General features: G+C 34.6%; 1 protein-coding gene across 1 annotated transcript in view; it reads right to left on the reverse strand.

Annotated features, from left to right (window-relative positions):
• Nucleotides 1-14377: 14377 nt before the first annotated feature.
• Nucleotides 14378-21426, reverse strand: part of NSUN3 (NOP2/Sun RNA methyltransferase 3) — a 33645-nt gene continuing 26596 nt past the window's right edge. Inside the window, exon 6 of the mRNA XM_074299849.1 lies at nt 14378-14809. Within this exon, the coding sequence (XP_074155950.1) occupies nt 14542-14809 (268 nt within the window). The 3' untranslated portion in view covers nt 14378-14541. The remainder of the gene's footprint in view (nt 14810-21426) is intronic.

Genomic DNA, 21426 nt, shown 5'->3' on the forward strand with positions numbered 1-21426 from the left:
AAGCAAGACACTTAGTAAATATTTAATTTAAAGGTTTTTTAAGAGAAATTTACAACATTGATAAAAATGAGGATATTTCTCTAAGTGAAATATTGTTTATTAATGGGGCACTGAAATCATTAGGAAAAGGATTTCTGGCCAGCCTTATTTGTGCCCAAAAAAGTCTTGAGCATGTGTTAACAAGGCTTTTAAAACTCAGGAAAGCCTTCTACTTGATTGGCCTGATAGTATATCATTAGGACCTACCTTTGACAAATACAAGGCAATCCCAATTGGTGGATATTTAATAAGGTGAGCAAATAATTCTCAATTTTTCCCAATTACTTCACCATGGATTTTCCCCCTGCCCTCAACCATTCCCTCATCCCCTATCTCCAAAGAAAAGAGGAAAGTTGGCTGATTGTGAAACTGAACTGCCTCTAGCAATCTGGGCTAGAAAAACCACCCCCATTACTTTTCCTTAGTTTAATATCTCCTTCATTGAATAGATCACCCCCAACTTCAATGAAGGGAAAAGCAAGAACAAAGGGATTTGTCCCCAGCTCTGGAAGGCTTTGGTTTACAGTGTAAATAAGTCAGGTCCTATTTGGGTGGAGTAGCTCAAGCCTTAACAAAGAGATACCCTGGAGGTATTTTTTTACTGAAGTATTTCAAAGAAAAAAAGCCTCAAGTTCTATTTGAGGGGATAAAATGCAAATCAACTATTGATGGGGCTAAGCTGCCAGGCAATGGTGTATTCCCATCTCATGAAATGTGAAAAGGTCCTAAATGGTATGTTGGGCAGAGAGAAATTAAAAAATTGATCCCCAATGCAAGCAGAAAGAAGGGACTGATAGAGATCAGTTTAGCTTCATGGTTCACCCTCTGAAAAGGCTTCAACAAACAGCCTCACCTTGCCATGCCTTGTCAGAAATCCCAGGCATGTCCCTCAAGTTCAGTTTTCTCTACAAAGTCTACTTATGGGTCATTCCATGGCTGCTGCTTACTTTGGGTCAGTCCTCCACAGCATTCTGCTTTTTGAGTGTCTTTCCCCTTCTCCTTCCCCCATGCTACATGGTACCTCCCCTAATTGCACTCTGCTTAACCCCCTTTCTTCTTACAGCTAACTCTTTTAGGATGCCAAGTCCCTTTCAGGATTTTGCTTTTAGTTAAGGGTATGCCCCACCCTCATGGGGGGGTAACTGTGCATTGCACTGAGGAACTTGTCTTTCATATGTTCTCCCAACTCTATTTCATAGTCACCATTCCCGTTGTCTATTGTAGCCCTTCACTTTGTCTGTAACCTCTTCCCTAAATACATTTACCTTTTGCCAAAGAGAATTCTTCACATGGCCAAACCCCAACTTTTGGTACCATCTGACAAACTCCACATCATTTTGGTGCTAAAAACACTTTGCCTTCTTGACAAAAGCTAAAATATATAAACCCCAATATTTTTCCTACTAATCTAAAAGTGAGAATATCAGCTGGAAACCCAGCAAAGCCCCAGTGTATATCCCATACATACATTTAGCTAACTGTGTATTGAGTAATGGACCTGAATGTAGAGGGCCGGAACTCTGGAGAAGTATACTTGAAACAAGGATACTTATAAGGTATTAACTCAGTGTGACTGATAAGAAGATGGTTCTCTAGCTCACATATACTTAGTATTTAGTATGGTGATGTAATGGTTCTCTAGTTCACACATACTCAGTATGCTGTAATGATGTAATTGTAAATAGGGTATTTAAAGGCTGAGAGAACTGGGGACAGAATCAGTCAGAGTGAACAGACTGGGAAGGAGAAAATAAAGACTTTAGACTATTCTTGTCTATCCTGCTGAGACCAAGGCCCATCTGGAGGGCCTTCAGAAAGCTAGCCCAGACATTACACCTGAAAATAGGAGGGTAAAATATATATCTCCACTTCTCTATACTCAAGGTCAGGCTTTTGGGTTTTTAGAGGTATTTACAACCCCAATATTGCAAAGAGAGTCGGTGTAAAATCTGTCCATCTAGGATTTACAAAGCATGCTTTTCTCTGTCCTATATTCCTATATTGTCTCTATATTCCAGTTTATGTCTGTGACAATTTGCCTTGTCTTTGAATTCAAACTTGAACTTTTCCTAAGTTAAGCTTCTGTCCTGAGAGAAAGATTCAAGATCTAAGATTGTTCTAATTAGATCTCTGCCTTGATTAAAGATGTCTGCAGTGTGTGGTTATGTCCAGCCTCTCTGATGTACCTTTCGCTCCCCTGAAAACCTTGTCTCCATAATCAGCCTCAGTTGCTCTCTAGATGGGGACCTCCTATGTTCTCAACTTTTCAAGTCCTAAAAGCCTCTTCCCTAGACCCCAAAGTGTGTCCTTTTTAGCTTCTTCTTAGGAGATACCTCCCTACCCTCTCTACACAGAGACTGCCTCCAGGTAGCTTGAGGAAATCTGGAAACCCTTTGTACTTTAAGATCTTTCCCATTTTCTTCCAAATGGAAAGGCCATGGAAAAAGAGAATTATGTTCTGGTTTAGCTTTCTGGAGGTCTTTGGACTAGCCTTCGATTTAGCAGAATAATCATCACAAGAATAGCCAGGGATAAAGTCCAAATTCTTTATTGCCTACTTCACAGTCTGTCTCCTTGCTTGGAGCCCAGCAAACTTTCTCATGGCCTTCAGATGGGCCTTGGTCTCAGTGGAAAAATAAAGGAGAAAAGGCCAGCCATCACAAAGGTGGGAAATGGAATGAATGTCTCTGGCTGAGTTTGCCCCAGTTTATATGCTCTATTATAAATACATCATATGTGTGAATCTTGTAGAATAGGTGCCCATTACAAGAGACCCCTTAAATTAAGGAAAATAGAATAAAATTGTATCCAGCAAATAATTTATTCCATTGCTAAAAAACTGATTCTTCTTGCATAAACTTTTGCAACCAAAGTAGTTTATATCAAATGAGGAAAAATACAAGTAATTTTTTTGTATTTTTAAAAATAACAATGTATATTAAAATATTTTGTCACCGATAGGCATACATCTGTGTCACAGAAACATCATAGATTAATTCCAAAATGGGATCTATACCAGTATTTTAAATTGATTTTCAATCATTCTGATTAAAATCATTTAACAACTAACCCTTAATTAAGTTGTGGATTTGGGATCCTTAATACAACTTCAACTAATTTATCTGTATCTGTGTTCTATAGCTGTGGACAATTGTTGGACAATTCTCATGTGGTCTGCACAGACTTTTAAAAAAATTTTATTAAAGCTTCTTATTTATAAAACATATGCATGAATAATTTTTCAACATTGACCCTTGCAAAACTTTCTGTTCCAAATTTTTTCCTTCTTCTCTTTATCCCTTTCCCTACATGGCAGGTAGTCCTATACATGTTAAATATGTTAAAATATATGTTAAATCCAATATATGTATACATATTTATAGTTATCTTGCTGCACAAGAAAAATCGGATCAAGAAGGGGAAAAAAAAAAAAAAAAAACCTGAGAAAGAAAACAAAATGCAAACTATCAATAGAAAGAATGAAAATGCTCTATTGTGGTCAACACTTAGTTCCCACAGTCCTCTCTCTAGTTATATATGGCTCTCTTCATCACAGAACAAGTAGAACAACTTCATCTCATTGTTGATCCTCTATCAGAATTGATTATTGTTGGCATGTATAATATTATCTCATGGTTCTGCTCATTTCATTTAGCATCAGTTCATGTAAGTCTTCCTAGGCTTCTCTGAAATCATCCTGTCAGTCATTTATTACAGAACAATAATATTCCATAACAATCATATACCATAATTTATTCAGTCATTCTCTAATTGATGGGCATCCATTCAGTTTCTACTTTCTAGCCACTACAAAAAGGGATGCCACAAACATTTTTGCATATGTGGATCCCTTTCCCTCCTTTAATATTTCTTTGCAATAGAAGCCCAGTAAAAATACTGATGGGTCACAGGGTATGCACAGTTTGACAACCCCTTGAGCATAGTTCCAAATTGTTCTCCAGAATCCGTTCACAGTTCCACCAACAATCTGCACTAACCTTTGATAAACAGTTAGTCAATTTAAATTAGAAGTTCTGCTAAAACAGCAAACAAACAAAAAAAGATCTAGAAAAAATAACAAAGTTCATCTGGAAGAAAAAAAGGTCAAGAATTTCAAAGGAATTAATGAAAAAAATACAAATGAAGGTGGGCAGCTATGCCAGATTTAAAACTATATTACAAAGCAGTGGAACAGGTTAGATTCACAAGAAACAATAGTCAATGAGTATAATAATCTAATGTTTAATAAACCCAAAGACCACAACTTCTAAATAAGAACTCACTATCTGACAAAAATTTCTGGGAAAATTGGAAATGACAGAAACTAGGCATTGACCCACACTTAACACTCTATACCAAGATAAGGTCGAAATTGGTTCATGATTTTGTTATAAAAAATGATACTACAAGCAAATTAGAGAACAAAGAATAGTCTACCTCTCAGATCTGTGGAGAAGGAAGGAATTTGTGGCAATAAAAAAAAAAAAAAAAAAAGAACTAGAGTACATTATGGAATGTAAAATGGATAATTTTGATTACATTAAATTAAAAAGTTTTTGTACAAACAAAACCAATGTAGACAAGATTAGAAGAGAAGCAATAAACTGGAAAAAATTTTTACATACAAGGGTTCTGATAAAGGCAACATTTCTAAAATATATGGAGAAATGACTCAAAATTTATATCAATACAAAACATTCTCCAATTGATAAATAGCAAAAGGATATGAACAGACACTTTTCAGATGAAGAAATTTAAACCATTTCTAGTCAAAGGAAAAGTGCAATAAAAAGCCCATTCCAGGCTCTCTCTGCTAAAAGGGATGTTTTTATAATGTTAACAATCTAAAATTTATTTTTATTTTTCAAGTCTGTGGTTTTAAGAACAAAATCATTTCTGCAATGCTAAAGACAGCTTAGATAAGATGCCATATCAAGGTTCTACTGTCTAGTAATACAAGGAACTTCTAAGACAAATTTGTTAGATCTCTAGTTAACTACAAATTCTCTGAAAATTGTTTTCTTCAAAATTCTTTCAGCAAATTATTTAATATCAAGTGAATCATGATCTCATTGTTTACTGTCTCCCATCAAAATCAGCCCTAAGATATTAGACACAATGATTTGTAAGTTTTTTTTTTCTTTTTAGATATAAAGCCTCTTATATAGGACTGGTTAGCTGAGAAAAATTGTTGGGGAGACACTATAACTCATATTATATCTTGAGTTTGAATCTAGGTACAGATGAAGACTAATATATATTAGAAAACCCACCATTCCCAGAAAAATGCCACAGAATTTTAGAATCAGGAACTGGATGGAATTCATACATAGTTTTCTTAGTTGGAAGTCAAACAGCTACAGATATTTTGTCCTGTCCCTGCTCTTTTTCTCTCACAGAAAATCTCTATGTTGAGAGCAAGTGCTCAACTTAAAAGCCATGAGCAAAATGCAGGTATAAAATCTTACTATTTTCTAGCTGAAAATGTGAAGTCACTAGATAAATGACAGTTTTTTTAATCATTGATTAGATGAATATTTGGCTTACTCACCTGTCTGTTACTAAAGATACATTTTATTGTAAATATATTTGTATAAGGTCTCTAAAGCTTTCAAAATAACTAAACATCTAAGAATATTTAGCTACCGATGCAGCCATTTGTGAGAATTTTAGTGCAAAGTTTTAAAAATGTAACACAGGAGTCTTTTTGTTACATTCATCCAAAAAATCAATTCCATTTAAGCTAATGGAGAACACATCATCTCTTTGTCCAATGTGTCTGTGGCACAAGCATGTTTTCTAATAAATAACTTACTTCTTATTCATAGATAGCCATAGCCATAGAAAATTGGCTTGTGGATGCAGTCACAAAAGAGGCTGCCATTACATTGGCCTTCTTACTCCTCCAGTTCTCCATGAAATGGACATGGACTTTTGTCCCATTCCAGTGGGGATCTCTGGAAAACCTCATCTTTACTGTATCCAAATAGAAAGCCAAGTGATGATGTCAAACCCCCAAGATTTCTCTGCAGGTGTCATATCTCCCCAGTTAAATTCTTGATGCAGAAAAAATTCTTCAGGAGGAAGAACTAGACCAGCACAAGAACAGCCAAGTCTCTACTAAAAGAGATCATACTTTATTTTGGCCTGCCCACCTCTTTACATAATGACTACCCTTCACGTTACCCAAACTGTGACTAAGGCACTTAAAATTGATTCTCTCTACTCTGCTTGGTTGTATTGACCAGCTTCAGGAATTGACTCAGAATCTCACTGGTTAAATCATTTCAATCACCTCCTGGGCTACCCCTTCAAATCAGCTCTATATCCATTCCCAGCAAGAAGTAGTGCCAGAAGATGAGATCATTGCACCTACCCCAATTAATTTTGGGCTCCATTTATTTTGAGGGCAATACATTGGGGTGAACAGACCTGAAGAAAATGCTATCCAGTGTCTGAGTGGGCCTTCAGTAAGGTGAAAATTCACTTTGTGCGGACTTCCAGCCAAGAAGGAGGAGAGGAGACATCTACTTAAGCTCCATCTTTGCTCTCAGAATACTTTATTTCATGACAAGGCCTCCAAATTAGTGCTTGACTAAAAAAAAAAAAAAAAAACAAATAATTACCAACAGAAGATATCCTCAAAATTCGCCAGAAAAGGTCTGCTTTTGCTCAAGGGCAGGGACGATTACATCGGGCCTAGACTGAAGGCAGACAGGCAGTGAGTGCAAGGCTGGTACTGAGAGTGAGAAAGGCAGCTCACACTGAGCAGACCTGAGGGGGGTGGGGTATGATATGCGGGGAGAACTTTACCACAGTGTGGTTACTTTGCCCTGGCAGCAAGCCAGTAAATCACAGAGAAGCTATAAACAGATATAAACACAGGGGGTAAAGACTATAACCCCGAAAAGCTAGCTTCTCTTGGGACCTGGCCACACCTACCCACAGTGTATCAGCACTCTCTCAGAGTCTCAGTGGACAGAGGCAGTGTTGCTGTTGCTGTCTTACTAGTGCCTCAGTGCTGCTTCCTGCAGTCTGTAGAGGAAGCTAGGTATTACCATCCACCTTTCCTCCAAAAAAAAAAAGGAAGCCTCCATTTGTTTTTTTTGTTTGTTTTCTGTGATTCTTCTTTGACAAAATGAGCAAAAAATTAAAATGGACTCTAACTATTGATAGCTTCTATATGGACAGAGAGCAGACTTGAAACACTGAGACTAAAAACAGACTGCATCCAGATGAATCCCCAAAAGGGGATATGATCTGGTCCTCAACACACAAGAGTCTCATAGAAGAAATTTAAAAGGCTCTCACAAGAGAGTTAGAAGAAAAAGGGGAAAAGGAAAGGGAAGCTTGGCAAGAGAGTCTCAATAAAGTCATCCCACTCATTTAAAGATAGAGTGGATAAGGAAATCAAATCCTTGAAAAGCAAAATCAATGAATTGGAAAAGGTAAACAATTTCAAGGAAAATAGAATTAGTAAACTGGAAAAAGAAAATAGCTCTCTAAAAAATAAAATTGGTGAAATGGAAAAACATTCAATAGAACAAAACAATTGACTTAACTTATTAGGCAATTAGAAAATGAAATTTAAAAAGTGAGTGAAGAAAAGAATTCATTAAAAATCAGAATTGAAATGGAATTGAATCACTCGAGGAGACAATAAGAATCAGTCAAGCAAAACCAAAAAAATGAAAACAATGGGAAAAAATGTCAAATATCTTCTTGGGAAAACAAAAGACCTGGAAAATAGAGGTAGGAGATATAATCTGAGAATTATTGGACTTCCTGAAAAATATGATGAAAAAAAGAGCCTGGACAATATTGTCCAGGAAATTAACATAGACAACTGCTTAGAAGTTATAGAAAGAGAGGGTAAAATAGACTTTGCAAGAATCCATTGATCACCTACTGAAAGGGACCCTAAAATCAAAATGCCAAGAAATATTGTGGATAAATTCCAGAACTATCAGACCAAGGAAAAAATATTACAAGCTGCTAGGAAAAAAACAAAAAAAAAACAATTCAAATATTGAGGAGGCACAATAAGGATTACACAGGATATAGCAGAGTCCATATTAAAGGACTGAAGGGCCTAGAATCTGATTTTCCGAAAGGCTAAGGAACTTGGCATGTAGCCAAAAATAACTTACCCAGACAAAATAAGCATTTTTTTCCCAAGGAAGAAGATGGACATTCAATGAAATAGGTGAATTTCATCTATTTCTGATTTAAAAACAAAAACAAAAAAAACAAAAAACAAAAAAAAACAAAAAAAAAAAACGGAACTAAACAAAAAGTTTGATCTCCAAATACAGGACTCACGAGAAATATAAAAAGAAATCTTGGGAACTATATTTCTATTATAAAGATACATAAAGAACACATGTATAATTTGTTCTAGAAACTAGAGGTGAAAAGGAAATTGTACCAAAAAAGGGGGCAGCTAGATGGCGCAGTGGATAGAGCACTAGCCTTGAATTCAGGAGGACCTGAGTTCAAATGTGGCCTAAGACACTTAACATGTCCTAGCTGTGTGACCCTGGGCAAGTCACTTAACCCCAGCCTCAAAAAAAAAAAAAGAAAGAAATTGTACCAAAAAAAGGGAAAAGGGGGGTACTACATTTCACAAAGAGGCAAAGGAAACCTATTAAAAGAATGGAGGGGAAAGAACATAGAGTGTATCTTACTCTCATCAGAATTGGCTTAAAGAGAAAAATATTCAACATACTCAATTTATGGTGAAATTTCTCCTACCTCATTAAAAAGTGGGAGGGGAAAAGTGAAAAGGGAATGAGTAAGCTAAGTGGAAGGGAATACAGAAATTGTGAGAAAAAGGGGTAAGATAAGGGGAGGAACTCTAAGTTGGGGGGATACTACTAAAAAGGAAAGTTTGTGAGAAGCAAGGGGTGCTCACAAGTTTAATACTGGGGAGAGGAGTAAGGGGGAAGGAAAGGAGAAAAGCATAAGCAGGGGTTAACAAGATGACAAGTAATATAGAACTAGCCATTTTAATTATAAATGTGAATGGAGTAAACTTCCCCATAAAGAGGAAGCCTTTAGCAGAGTGGATTAAAAGCCAGAATCCTTTACAGAAAACACATTTGAAGCAGGGCAATACAGAGTAAAGGTAAAAGGTTGGAGCAGAATATACTATGCTTCAGGTGAAGCCAAAAAAGCAGGGGTAGCCATCCTGATCTCAGATTATGCAAAAGCAAAAATTGATCTAATTAAAAGATATAAAAGAGAGAGATCTTGCTAAAGGGTAGAACAGATAATGAAGCAATATCAATATTAAACATATATGCACCAAGTAGTATAACATCTAAATTCTTAAAAGAGAAAAATTAAGTGAGCTGCAAAAAGAAATAGACAGAAATAGATTTCAACCTTGCACTCTCAGAATTACATAAATCAAACCACAAAATAAATGAGAAAGAACTCAAAGAGGTAAATAGAATACTAGAAAAGTTTGATATGATAGATCTTTGGAGAAAACTAAATGGAGACAGAAAGGAGTACACTTTCTTCTCAGAAGTTCATGAAATCTATATAAAAACTGACCATATATGAGGACATAAAAACCTCAAATTCAATGCAGTAAGGCAGAAATAGTAAATGCATCCTTTTCAGATCACGATAAAATGAAAATAAAAAGCCAGGGGAAAATACACCAAAAAATGATTGGAACCTAATAATCTCATATAAAAGAATGATTGGGGGAAACAGAAAATCATAGACATAATTAATAATTTCACCCAAAAAAATGACAATAATGAGACATCATACCAAAATTTGTAAGATGAATTCAAAGCAGTAATAAGGGGAATTTTTATATGTCTAGAGGCCTACTTGAATAAAATAGAGAAAGAGAAAGTTCAATGAATTGGGCTTGCAACTAAAAATGTTAGAAAAGGAACAAATTAAAACCCCCCAGTCAAACACTAACCTTGAAATTCTAAAAATAAAAGGTGAGATTAATAAAATAGAAAGTAAAAAATCTATTGAATTAATAAATAAAACTAAGAGTTGGTTTTATGAAAAAAAAAACAACAAAATAGATAAACCCTTAGTAAATCTGATTTTAAAAAAAAGGAAAGAGGAAAATCAAATTGTTAGTCTTAAAAATGAAAAAGGAGAACTTGCCATTAATGAAGAGGAAATTAGAGCAATAATTAGGAGTTACTTTGCCCAACTTTATGTCAATAAATTTAATAACTTAAATGAAATGGAAGAATGCTTTCAAAAATATAACTTGCCCAGATTAACAGAGGAAGAAGTAAATAGTTTAAATAGTCCCATTTCAGAAAAAGAAATAGAGCAAGCTATTAACCAACTCCCTAAGAAAAAATCCCCAGTACCAGAGGGGTTTACATGTGAATTCTAACAAACATTTAAAGAACAATAACTCCAATGCTATATAGCAAGCTATATTCCATTATATTCCATTCCAATATATTCCATTCAAAACAACTGTCGATTACATGTGAATTCTACCAAACATTTAAAGAACAATTAACTCCAATGCTATATAAACTATTTGAAAAAACAGAGATTAAAGGAGTCTTACCAAATTCTTTTTATGGCATAGACATGCTACTGATACCTAAACCAGGTAGGTGGAAAACAGAGAAAGAAAATTATAGACCAATCTCTTTAATGAATATTGACGCTAAAATCTTAAATAAAATATTAGTAAAAAGATTACAGAAAATCATCCCATACACTATGACGAACCAGGAATGCAGGGCTGGTTCAATATTAGAAAAAACTATTTGCATTATTGACTATATCAATAACCAAATTAAACAAAAACCATATGATCATCTCAAAAGATGAAAAAAAAAAGCACTTGATAAAATCCAACATCCATTCCTAATAAAAACACTGGAGAGTATAGGAATAAATGGATTTTTCCTTAAAATAGTCAGGAGCATTTATTTATTTATTTATTTTTAGGAGCATATATTTAAAACCGTCAGTAAGTATCATATGTAATAGGGATAAAGTGGAATCATTCCCAGTAACATCAGGAATGAAACAAGGTTACCCACTATCACCATTATTATTCAATATCGTATTGGAAATGCAATAAGAGTTGAGAAAGAGGTCAAAAGAATTAGAGTAGGTAATGAGGAAACCAAATTATCACTCTTTGCAGATGATATGATGGTATACTTAGAACCCTAGAGATTCTACTAAAAAACTATTAGAAATGATTCACAACTTTAGCAAAGTTGCAGGATACAAAATAAATCCACATAAATCCTCAACATTTTTATACATCATCAACAAAATCCCACAACAAGAGATACAAAGAACAATTCCATTCAAAATAACTGTCGATAGCATAAAATATATTTGGAATCTATCTATGAAAGGAAAGTCAGGAATTATATGAGCAAAATTACAAAACATTTTCCACACAAATAAAGTCAGATTTAAATAATTAGAAAAATATTAAGTGCTCTTGGATAGGCAGAGCGAATATAATCAAGATGATAATACTCCCTAAACTAATCTATTTATTTAGTGCTATACCAATCAGACTCCCAAGAAACTATTTTAATGACTTAGAAAAAATAACAACAAAATTCATATGGAAGAACAAAAGGTCGAGAATTTCAAGGGAAATAATGAAAAAAAAAATCAAATGAAGGTGATCTAGCTGTACCTGATCTAAAACTATATTATAAAGCAGCGGTCACAAAAACCATTTGATATTGGCTAAGAAATAGATTAGTAGATCAGTGGAATAGGTTAAATTCATAGAACAAAATAGTCAATAACTATATAAATCTAGTGTTTGACAAATCCCAAATTCCCAACTTTTGGGATAAGAATTCATTATTTGACAAAAACTACTGGAAAACTGGAAATTAGTATGGCAGAAATTAAGCATGGACCCATACTGATCAAAATGGATCCATGATTTAGGCATAAAGAACGAGATTATAAATAAATTGGAGGAACATAGGCTAGTTTACCTCTCAGACTTGTGGAGGAGGAGAGAATTTGTGACCAAAGAAGAACTAGAGATCATTGTGGATCACAAAATAGAAAATTTTGATTACATCAAATTAAAAAGCCTTTGTACAAAGAAAACTAATGCAAACAAGATTAGAATGGAAGCAATAAACTGGGAAAACATTTTTTACCGTTAAAGGTTCTGATAAAGGCCTCATTTCCAAAATATATAGAGAACTGACTAATTTATAGGAAATCAAGCCATTTTCCAATTGATAAATGGTCAAAGGATATGAACAGACAATTTTCAGATAATGAAATTGAAAGTATTTCTACTCATATGAAAGGGTGTTCTAAATAACTATTGATCAGAGAAATGCAAATTACTGCCCATCAACTGGAGAATGCTTGGGTAAATTGTGGTATATGAATGTTATGGAATATTATTGTTCTGTAAGAAATGACCAGCAGCATGAATATAGAGAAGCTTGGAAAGACTTACATGAACTGAGTGAAATGAGCAGAACCAGGAGATACACTTCAACAATAATAATACTGTAGGAAGATGTATTCTGATGGAAGTGGATATCTTCAACAAAGAAAAGATCTGGGGCAGCTAGGTAGCGCAGTGGATAGAGCACCAGCCTTGAATTCAGGAGGACCAGAGTTCAAATCTGGTCTCATACACTTAACACCTCCTAGCTGTGTGACCCCGGGCAAGTCACTTAACCCTAGTCTCAGAAAAAATAAAAATAAAAAAATAAGAGTTAAGAAAAGATTTAATTCAGTTTCAATTGATCAATGATAGGCAGAATTAGCTACACCCAGAGAAAGAACATTGGGAAATGAGTGTGAACTGTTTGCATTTTTGTTCTTCCCAGGTTATTTTTACCTTCTAAATCCAATTCTTCTTGTGCAATAAGAGAACTGTACTGTTCTGCACACATATATTGGATCTAGGATATACTATAACATATTTAACATGTATAAGACTGCCTGCCATCTAGGGGAGGGGGTGGAGGAAAAGAAGGGAAAAATTGGAACAGAAGTGAGTGTAAGGGATAAGGATGTAAAAAAAAAATAAAAAAATAAAAAAAAATTACCTATCCATATGTTCTGTCAATAAAAAGTTATTAAAAAAAAAAAGTTACTACCCGGGGCAACTAGATGGTGTAGTCATTAGAGCACCAGCCCTGAAATCAGAAGGACCTGAGTTCAAATCTGATCTCAGATACTTCATTTCCTGGCTGTGTGACCAGCCCAGGCAGTCACTTAACCCCTATTATCTCAGCAAAAAAAAAAAAAAAAAGTTACTACCTGAGAAATTTACTAATTGTATGACCCGGGATAAGTCACTCATCTGTGAAATGAATCACAAAAGCATGTCAAAGGGTTGTTGTCAGCATCAAATGAGCTATGCCCAAAGTGCTATGTAAATGCTATTATGATCTGTAAGTTTTTAGATGCTAAATCCTTTGCTTGTTGATTTTGACTTGACAATTAGTAAATTAAGAATTTGAACTCCTAAAAAAAAATGACTTTGTGCTAACATTTGCTAATGTGCCCTAGTATCTAACTTTGTACCTCTATGACAATACCAAACTTTAGTTCCAATTCATCTCTGTAACACTCCAATCCAACAGACCAATGTATAGTCACTCCCAGTTTCAGAATACTCCTTAAAAAGGGTTAGGAGATTAAAATTTCAGCGCTGGCCTGATAGACCCCCTTCTTTTTAGAGACCCCCAATCCACTTTTCAAAAGATTTCTTTTACAAATTAAGCTATTGCTTACTTTGGGTCAGTTCTTCACAGCACTCTGCTTCCTGGGTGTCTTTTCCCTTCCCCTTCCATCATGCCACATGGTACTTCCCTAATTGCACTATGCTTCCCAACCTCACTTCTCTTAGAGTGCTAAATCCCTTTCAGAATTTGGCCTGCCAGGTAAGGGTATGCCCCAATCTCATCAGGGTAACTGTGTATTCCACTGAGGAACTTTTCTTTCATATGTTCTCTCACTCTATTTCATATTTACTAATCCTGGTGTCTATTGCATCCCTTCATTTTGTTTGTAATCTCTTCTTTAAATACATTTATCTTTTGCCAAAAAGAATGGCCATTGTGAATTCTTCACATGGCTGAACTCCAACTTTTGGTGCCTACCATCACCTGGCAAACCCCACATCATTTTGGTTTTGAACACTACATACAGCACATGGATTCTTCCAAACGCCTTTCCTTGCTAACATTAACCCTATTGCTCTCCCAATTCTATTTCATATTTGTCACTACTTCTCGTGCCTATTTTATCTCTTTATTTTCTCTGTAACCTCCTCTTCTAAATAAACCTACCATTTGCCAGAGAATGGCCATTGTGAATTTATCACGTTTATTTCAAATTAGGAATTGCTACCCTGACACCTCATCGTACTGGACGAAATAATAAATATTTAAAAATAGCATCAGCATAATTATTGGCATATTCCTTTATATAGATCACATTAAAAAAAAATCTGTCAACATGGTTTATAAAACATCTTCAGAATACTGATTTCCTTAATTTTGCTACAAACATTGGGCCCCAGGGTTTACCTTTATCTGGAAGCACTAATAACCCATATTCCTGTCCACTAGAAGCAAATGTGAAATCATGAGACCCTGCACTGGCCATTTCCTTCATGTCCACTGGGATTATGTTATTATGAGAATTTAGGATTTGTTCAATGACATCACTGTTTTCTGCCTTGGAAAGAGTGCATGTAGAATAAACCAGTGATCCTCCAGGACGTAATGCCTTGATTGCAGATCTACAAGTAATCAGAAAAAACAAACACATAAAGTTGATTTAAATTAAAGGAAAACACAAAAGTTATTAAGTGAAAAAAAATAACATAATGAAAAATTATTTCTTAACTAAGCTGACCTAGTTTTTAAGAATACGTTGTCATTTTTACAACTGTTAATTCTAGTCTAAGTTATAGCTTAACATATTCTATAATTATCGCTTTTCTAATTTTTGAAATAAGATTAATGTAAAAGTTCTTGTTTGGTTTAATTATTTTTTAATTAAAGCTTTTTATTTACAAATTATATGCATGGAGACTTTTGTTGGAATTGACCCTCGCATAACTTTTAGTTCCAAATTTTCCCCTCCTCTCCCCCACCGCCTTCTCCAGCTGGCAAATAGTCCAATAAATGTTAAATATGTTGAAATACATGTTAGATCCAATATATGTATACATATTTATACAGTTAACTTGTTGCACAAGAAAAATCAGATCAAGGAGGAAGAAAAACTGAGAAAGAAAACAAAATGCAAGCAAATAACAAAAGAGAGAGTGAGAATGCTATGTTTTGTTTCACACTCTGTTCCCATGGTTTCTCTCTGGGTGTACATGGCTCTCTTCATCACTGTACAAGTGGAACTGGTTTAATCATTTCAATGTTGAAGAGAGCCACGTCTGTCAGAACTGACTGTTGTACAGTCTTGTTGTTGCCGTGTATAATGATCTCCTGATTCTGCTCATTTCACTTAGCATGAGTTCATGTAGGGCTCTCTAAGCCTCTCTGTGAAATCACCTTGCTGGTCATTTCTTACAGAACAATAATACTCCATAACATTCATATCATAATTTATTATTTTCCAATTGATGGGTATCCACTCAGTTTCCAGTTTCTTGCAAAAAACAAAGACAACTGCCACAAACATTTTTTGCACATGTGGGTCCCTCTCCCTCCTTTAGGATCTCTTTGGAATATAATCCCAGTAAAAACACTGGTGAATCAAAGGATATATATATAGTTTGATAACTTTGGGGGCATAATTCCAGATTGCTCTCCAGAATGGTTAAATCCATTCACAATTCTACCAAAAATGTATCAGTGTTCCAGTTTTCCCATATTCCCTCCAACATTTGTCATTATCTTTTTCTGTCATCTTAGCCAATCTGACAGGTGTGTAGTGGTATCTCAGAGTTGTCTTCATTTGCATTTCTCTGATAAATAGTGATCTGGAGCACCTTTTCATATGCTTACAAATAGTTTCAATTTCTTCATTTGAAAACTGTCTGTTGATACCCTTTGACTATCAAATGGAGAATGGCTTAAACTATTATAAATTTGAGTCAATTCTCTATATATTTTACAAATGAGGCCTTTATCAGATCCTTTGGATGTAAAATTTTTTCCTAGTTCATTGCTTCCTTTTTAATCTTTTCTGCATTAATTTTGTTTGTACAAAAACTTTAATTTGATATAATCAAAACTTTCTATTTTGTGATCAATAATGATCTCTAATTCTTTTTTGGTCATAAATTCCTTCCTCTTCCACAGGTCTGAGATTTATAATTTTTATTTATTTTATTTATAATTTTATTCTTCATGCCTAAATCATGAACCTACTTTGACCTTCTCTTGGTGTATGGTGTTAAGTGTGGGTTAACGCCTACTTTTTGCCATACTAGTTTCCAGTTTTCCCAGCAGTTTTTGTCAAATAATGAATTCTTATTCCAAAAGGTGGAGTCTTTTGGTTTGTCAAAATATTGTTAAAACTGTTAAAATAGTCATTGCCTGTTTTGTTCTGTGAACCTAATCTGTTCCACTGATCAACTTCTCTATATTTTAGCCAGTCCCAAATGGTTTTGATGACCGTTGCTTTATAATATAGTTTTAGATCTGGTATAGCTAGACCACCTTCATTTGCTTTTCTCTTTAATAATTCCTTTGAAATTCTTGATCTTTTGTTCTTTCAGATGAATTTTGTAGTTATTTTTTCTAGTTCAGTAAAATAGTTTCTTGGGAGTTTGATTGGTATAGTATTAAATAAACAGATTAGTTTAGGTATTATTGTCATCTATTATATTCGCTTAACCTATCCAAGAGCACTTGATATTTTTCCAGTTGATTATATCTGCATTTGTATAGAAAATGTTTCCTGACTTTCTGTTGGCAATAGATTCCCCAAAATTTTATACTATTAACAGTTACTTTAAATGGAATTTCTCTTTGTATCACTTGCTATTGGATTTTGTTAGTGATGTATAAGAATGCTGATGATTTATATGGATTTATTTTGTATCCTGCAACTTTGTTAAAGTTGTGGAAGTATACCATCATATCATCTGCAAAGAATGAAGATTCTTCATTACCTACTCTAATTCCTTTAACCTCTTTTTCTTCTCTTATTGCCAAGATTAGCATTTCTAATACAATACTGAATAGCAAGGGTGATAGTGGGCAATCTTGTTTCACACTTGATCATACTGAGAATGGTTCTAGTTTATCCCTATTACATATAATGCTTGACTATTTTAAGGAAAAGTCCATTTATTCCTATATTCTCTAGTGTTTTTAATAGGGATGGGTGTATAATTTTATCAAATGCTTTTCCTGCATCTATTGAGATAATCATATGGTTTTTGTTTAATTTGGTTATTGATATAGTCAATTATACTAATAATTTTCCTAATATTGAACCATCCCTATATTTCTGGTATAAATCCTACTTGGTCATGGTGTATGGTACGATTATCTGTAATCTTTTTGCTAATATTTTATTTAAGATTGTTCCATCAATATTCATTAGGTGAGATTGGTCTATAATTTTCTTTCTCTGTTTTAGGTATCAATACCATGTTTGTGACATAAAAGGAGTTTGATAGGAGTCCTTCATTCTTTATTTTTTTCATATACTTTATATAGTATTAGAATTCACATGTAAATCCATCTGGTTCTGGGGATTTTTTTCTTAGGGAGTTGATTAATAATTTGTTCTATTTCTTTTTCTAAAATGAGACTAAGTAATTTATATCCTCTTCTGTGAATCTGGGAAATCTATATTTTTGTAGGTATTTCTCCTTATAGAAGAGGTGAGAGAATCTGCTTCTGAAAGTTGTGAAGTAATGGAATGTTCCTACTCCCCAATTCAAGGCAAGCAAAAATATTCTGGCCATTTTAGTTCCTCTTACCATGTGAGAAAAGAAGGCAAACTGAGATAGCTGCAGAGATAAGTTTGCAAAAGATATTAGAATGTGATGAGGAAAGTCTAGGAGAGAGAGGTCTTGGACACTCTGCTATCTGAAGCTGCAGTGAAGCCCAAGGGCATGAGGCTCTGTTGTTGTGGAGAGATGGAGCCAGCCTCTTTCTTCCACTTCCCTGTATCCTTAGCTTGGCTTCCAATACACAACTCGGGAGGTATGGTCCTGAAGCTGCTGCTTCTCTTGTGACTCTACTGTCCTGGGTTTTATTGCAACTTTGTAATATGTGAAAGTTTGAGAGAGTGAGATGACAGAATACTGGATCCCAGAATCCAAACCAGAAGTGCTCAAAGGAATGCCTGGAAACCAGCCTGACAGATAACCCAGAAGCCAAGATACCACATGCTACAAGAGAAGCTCATTACCAAGTATGTCACATTCAGAAGCAAATTTGGTGAACTGACAGGTCAGTGCTTGAAGTTTGAGCCCACCCTGCCAGTATCCAAAGGGATAATGTAGAGGTCAGAAGGGTCCAGAGTTGGGAAGTTGTTTGTACTTCTTTTGTTGCTGCATCTTTTTGATGTTAACTGATTGAATGAAATTTGGGCATTAGTTGCTGGCAATTATCACTAGAAAAGACATCTCAATAGGAACTCGCAGCTGATGGTATTAGAGAGAATCACTCCAGTCCCTCAAAGGTACCTGTAAATCTTGAAAAAGGAAATGCAACCTTGCTCATGGGCTGTCTCATCAATTAGAGTGGGATTCAGGAGAAGGATTCTCAGAGTTTGTTTATAGGCTCCAGATCAAGAATTGATTAGTATTTCACCATTGCATTCCATTTGCCTACCATGAAAGATCTTGTGCACAGCAAATGTCAAATTTATTGTCAAATGAAGCAAAAATCAAATAAAAAAAAAAATCTAAATTGGTGAATTTCCCATGTGCCCATGTAGGTTTCTTGTGACAAATGACATTTTTTCATCATCAATGAAACTGTTTCCTTCGGTATCTTAAAAGTTTTATTCTTAAATTTTATCCTTGTGGCATTTTAGATCTTTGGCTCCTATCTTTCCCCTGAATGCTTTAAAATCCATTTCCCCAAAATTTAGAGTGTATATCACACTATGCCCAGATTAATTTTTCTCTATCACAAGGGAATCGTCAGTTCTCCCAAGGGTTCCCATCATTTCAACACTAGCAACCCTGTTAGGGAAAACCATATCTCAAAGAGAATTTCTCTTTGCTGGTTTCTCCACCTTTCTAAATATAAAATTATCCTAGTCCAAAGAATTTTTAAAAATAAACCACAAAAAAAGTGATAATCTAAATAATGTAAAAATAAATAAATATCCCAGAGAAGATACAATAATTGTACCTTCTACTAAGATTGAGGACTATGTATATTGGCAGACAGTCTTGGCACTATGGTGTAGGATACTTTTGTTTTTCTTTGTTAAGAGAATTCAAAACGGGGTACAGGAAATGACTGCCAAACGAAAACCATCAATCAGTAAGCATTTACTAAACCATTAATGTGTGCCATACATCATGAAAAATCAAATTAATTTTTTAAAGTCCATTTTATTCACCTATTCCAAACCCCCATTCTACTCCTACCACATATCTACTCATGATCCTTCCTTAACATTTTAAATAACTTTGGTCAAAATCTGTGTGCCTTGAACTCCCTCTATTCTAATCAGCACTATAGCATGGAAACTGACACCCAGTCATCTACCAGAAGTTGAGAACAAAAAAAATTACTTAAAAAGAATAAAGTACTTGATTAGGAAGAAAAAAAAAATGCTATTTTACTTTTGTAAAATGACAGGATCAAATTCTAAAGGTTGTAATAATTTAGAGACTGGTACTGTGATAACTAAGGCTAAACAAAAAGGGCAAATGCAATCTATATAGCTAAAGTCAACTACATTGACAAGAGGAAATCTTTACAGCTCTCCTAGAATGATAAAGTTGGGTGTAGTGGTATCCCCACATAAGTTGGACAGGTTTCTCTCTAATTTGGGCAAGAGGAAATGATGCAAACTATCACAGTCAGTGATAGTGGCCTAAGTTGTCATAAAATGGGCATAAATAAATTATATTAGAATGATACCGTTAAATTAGAGGAAGAAGCAAATACTTCTTATATTTTGTTATTTTTATATTGTATAGGGATATTCATTTGTCATCAATATATGCATTTTTCCATATATATCTACATAGGTTTCCTAAGTGAAAACTAAAGTACACATGCACACATTTATGTACAAATATAAAGACTACATGTGTTAGGATTACTAGGTAAGAACTCAGGTTGTCTTGACAGTTCTCTGGCTCAGACCTGTAAAGGGAGTTTACACCTTAGGAATCCTAGAAGGAGCAAGCTCATTGGTTGAAGTGGTTCTTCCCAGAAGCCCTTGCATTATCCCACGCCCATTCTCTGGGAGGATAAAAGAGGACACCACTCCAGAGATAGGAGAGGTCTCTGCATTACATCAGGCCTGACGGGGCTCTCTGCAGGAAGGGAAGTCACTTCTCTGGACAAGAGTTAACAGCAACTGCCTGGAGACAACGGTTCACTACAGGAAGAAGAATCTGTCTGAGAGATTTGAGTAGACACAGCAGATCTCTTCCCAGAGAGCGATCGGCAGCTTCTGGAGACAACAGCACGCTACATACATGTATAAGTACATATGTCTGTATACTGTTTCCTTAAGGAAGCCCCTTAAAAATCTCTTATTTAAATTATTTAATGCTCATAGGTTGCTGAAAAGTAACCTACTGGAGTTAATAGTAATAATACATTAGAGATAAAGCAAAACATTGATAAAAATTACAGGACTTTTCCTGACTTTACATAGTAAGGATAACTTAATTGGATAAAGCAAAATTATTTTAAATTGTGAAGCATCTATTAAATATGCAAAAAAAATTAAGGAAATTTATCAATAGAAGCACTAGGTACATATATTCCCAAGTCTTCCTGCTCAAACAAAAATCATATTTTGTCAACATAATATCAGATTAACTGTTTGCAATGAAGAAGTAGAGGTTATAACATTAAGTGAATCAGTCCTCTTCTCCAAAACATGGAAGAAAGATAATTAAAAGTGGTTCAATTTACAAGAGTTCATTTTCCTAGATTTGCTTTGTTCCAACTTAACTGTTTTTCAACTGTTAATACTTTCCAGAAAACTAATGTACAAATATTTTTAATTCACATAAAGTAATAACTGAAAAAGACTAGGTAATAGGAGTTAATAAACTAGGGGGCAGGATAAAATACAAGTGGTATAATGTTTTTTATGTTCCAATACCAAAATTCATATCCAACTAGTAGTAACAGGTAAATTATAATTAACAAGGAAAACAGAAGAAAATTACTAGTTGGCTTTCATGCCTTTTTTTTAAAGGAAAAAATGCCAGCCTGGAAAAAAGTATGA

The sequence above is a fragment of the Sminthopsis crassicaudata genome, chromosome 3 (genome assembly GCF_048593235.1).
Source record: "Sminthopsis crassicaudata isolate SCR6 chromosome 3, ASM4859323v1, whole genome shotgun sequence".
Taxonomy (NCBI): domain Eukaryota; kingdom Metazoa; phylum Chordata; class Mammalia; order Dasyuromorphia; family Dasyuridae; genus Sminthopsis; species Sminthopsis crassicaudata.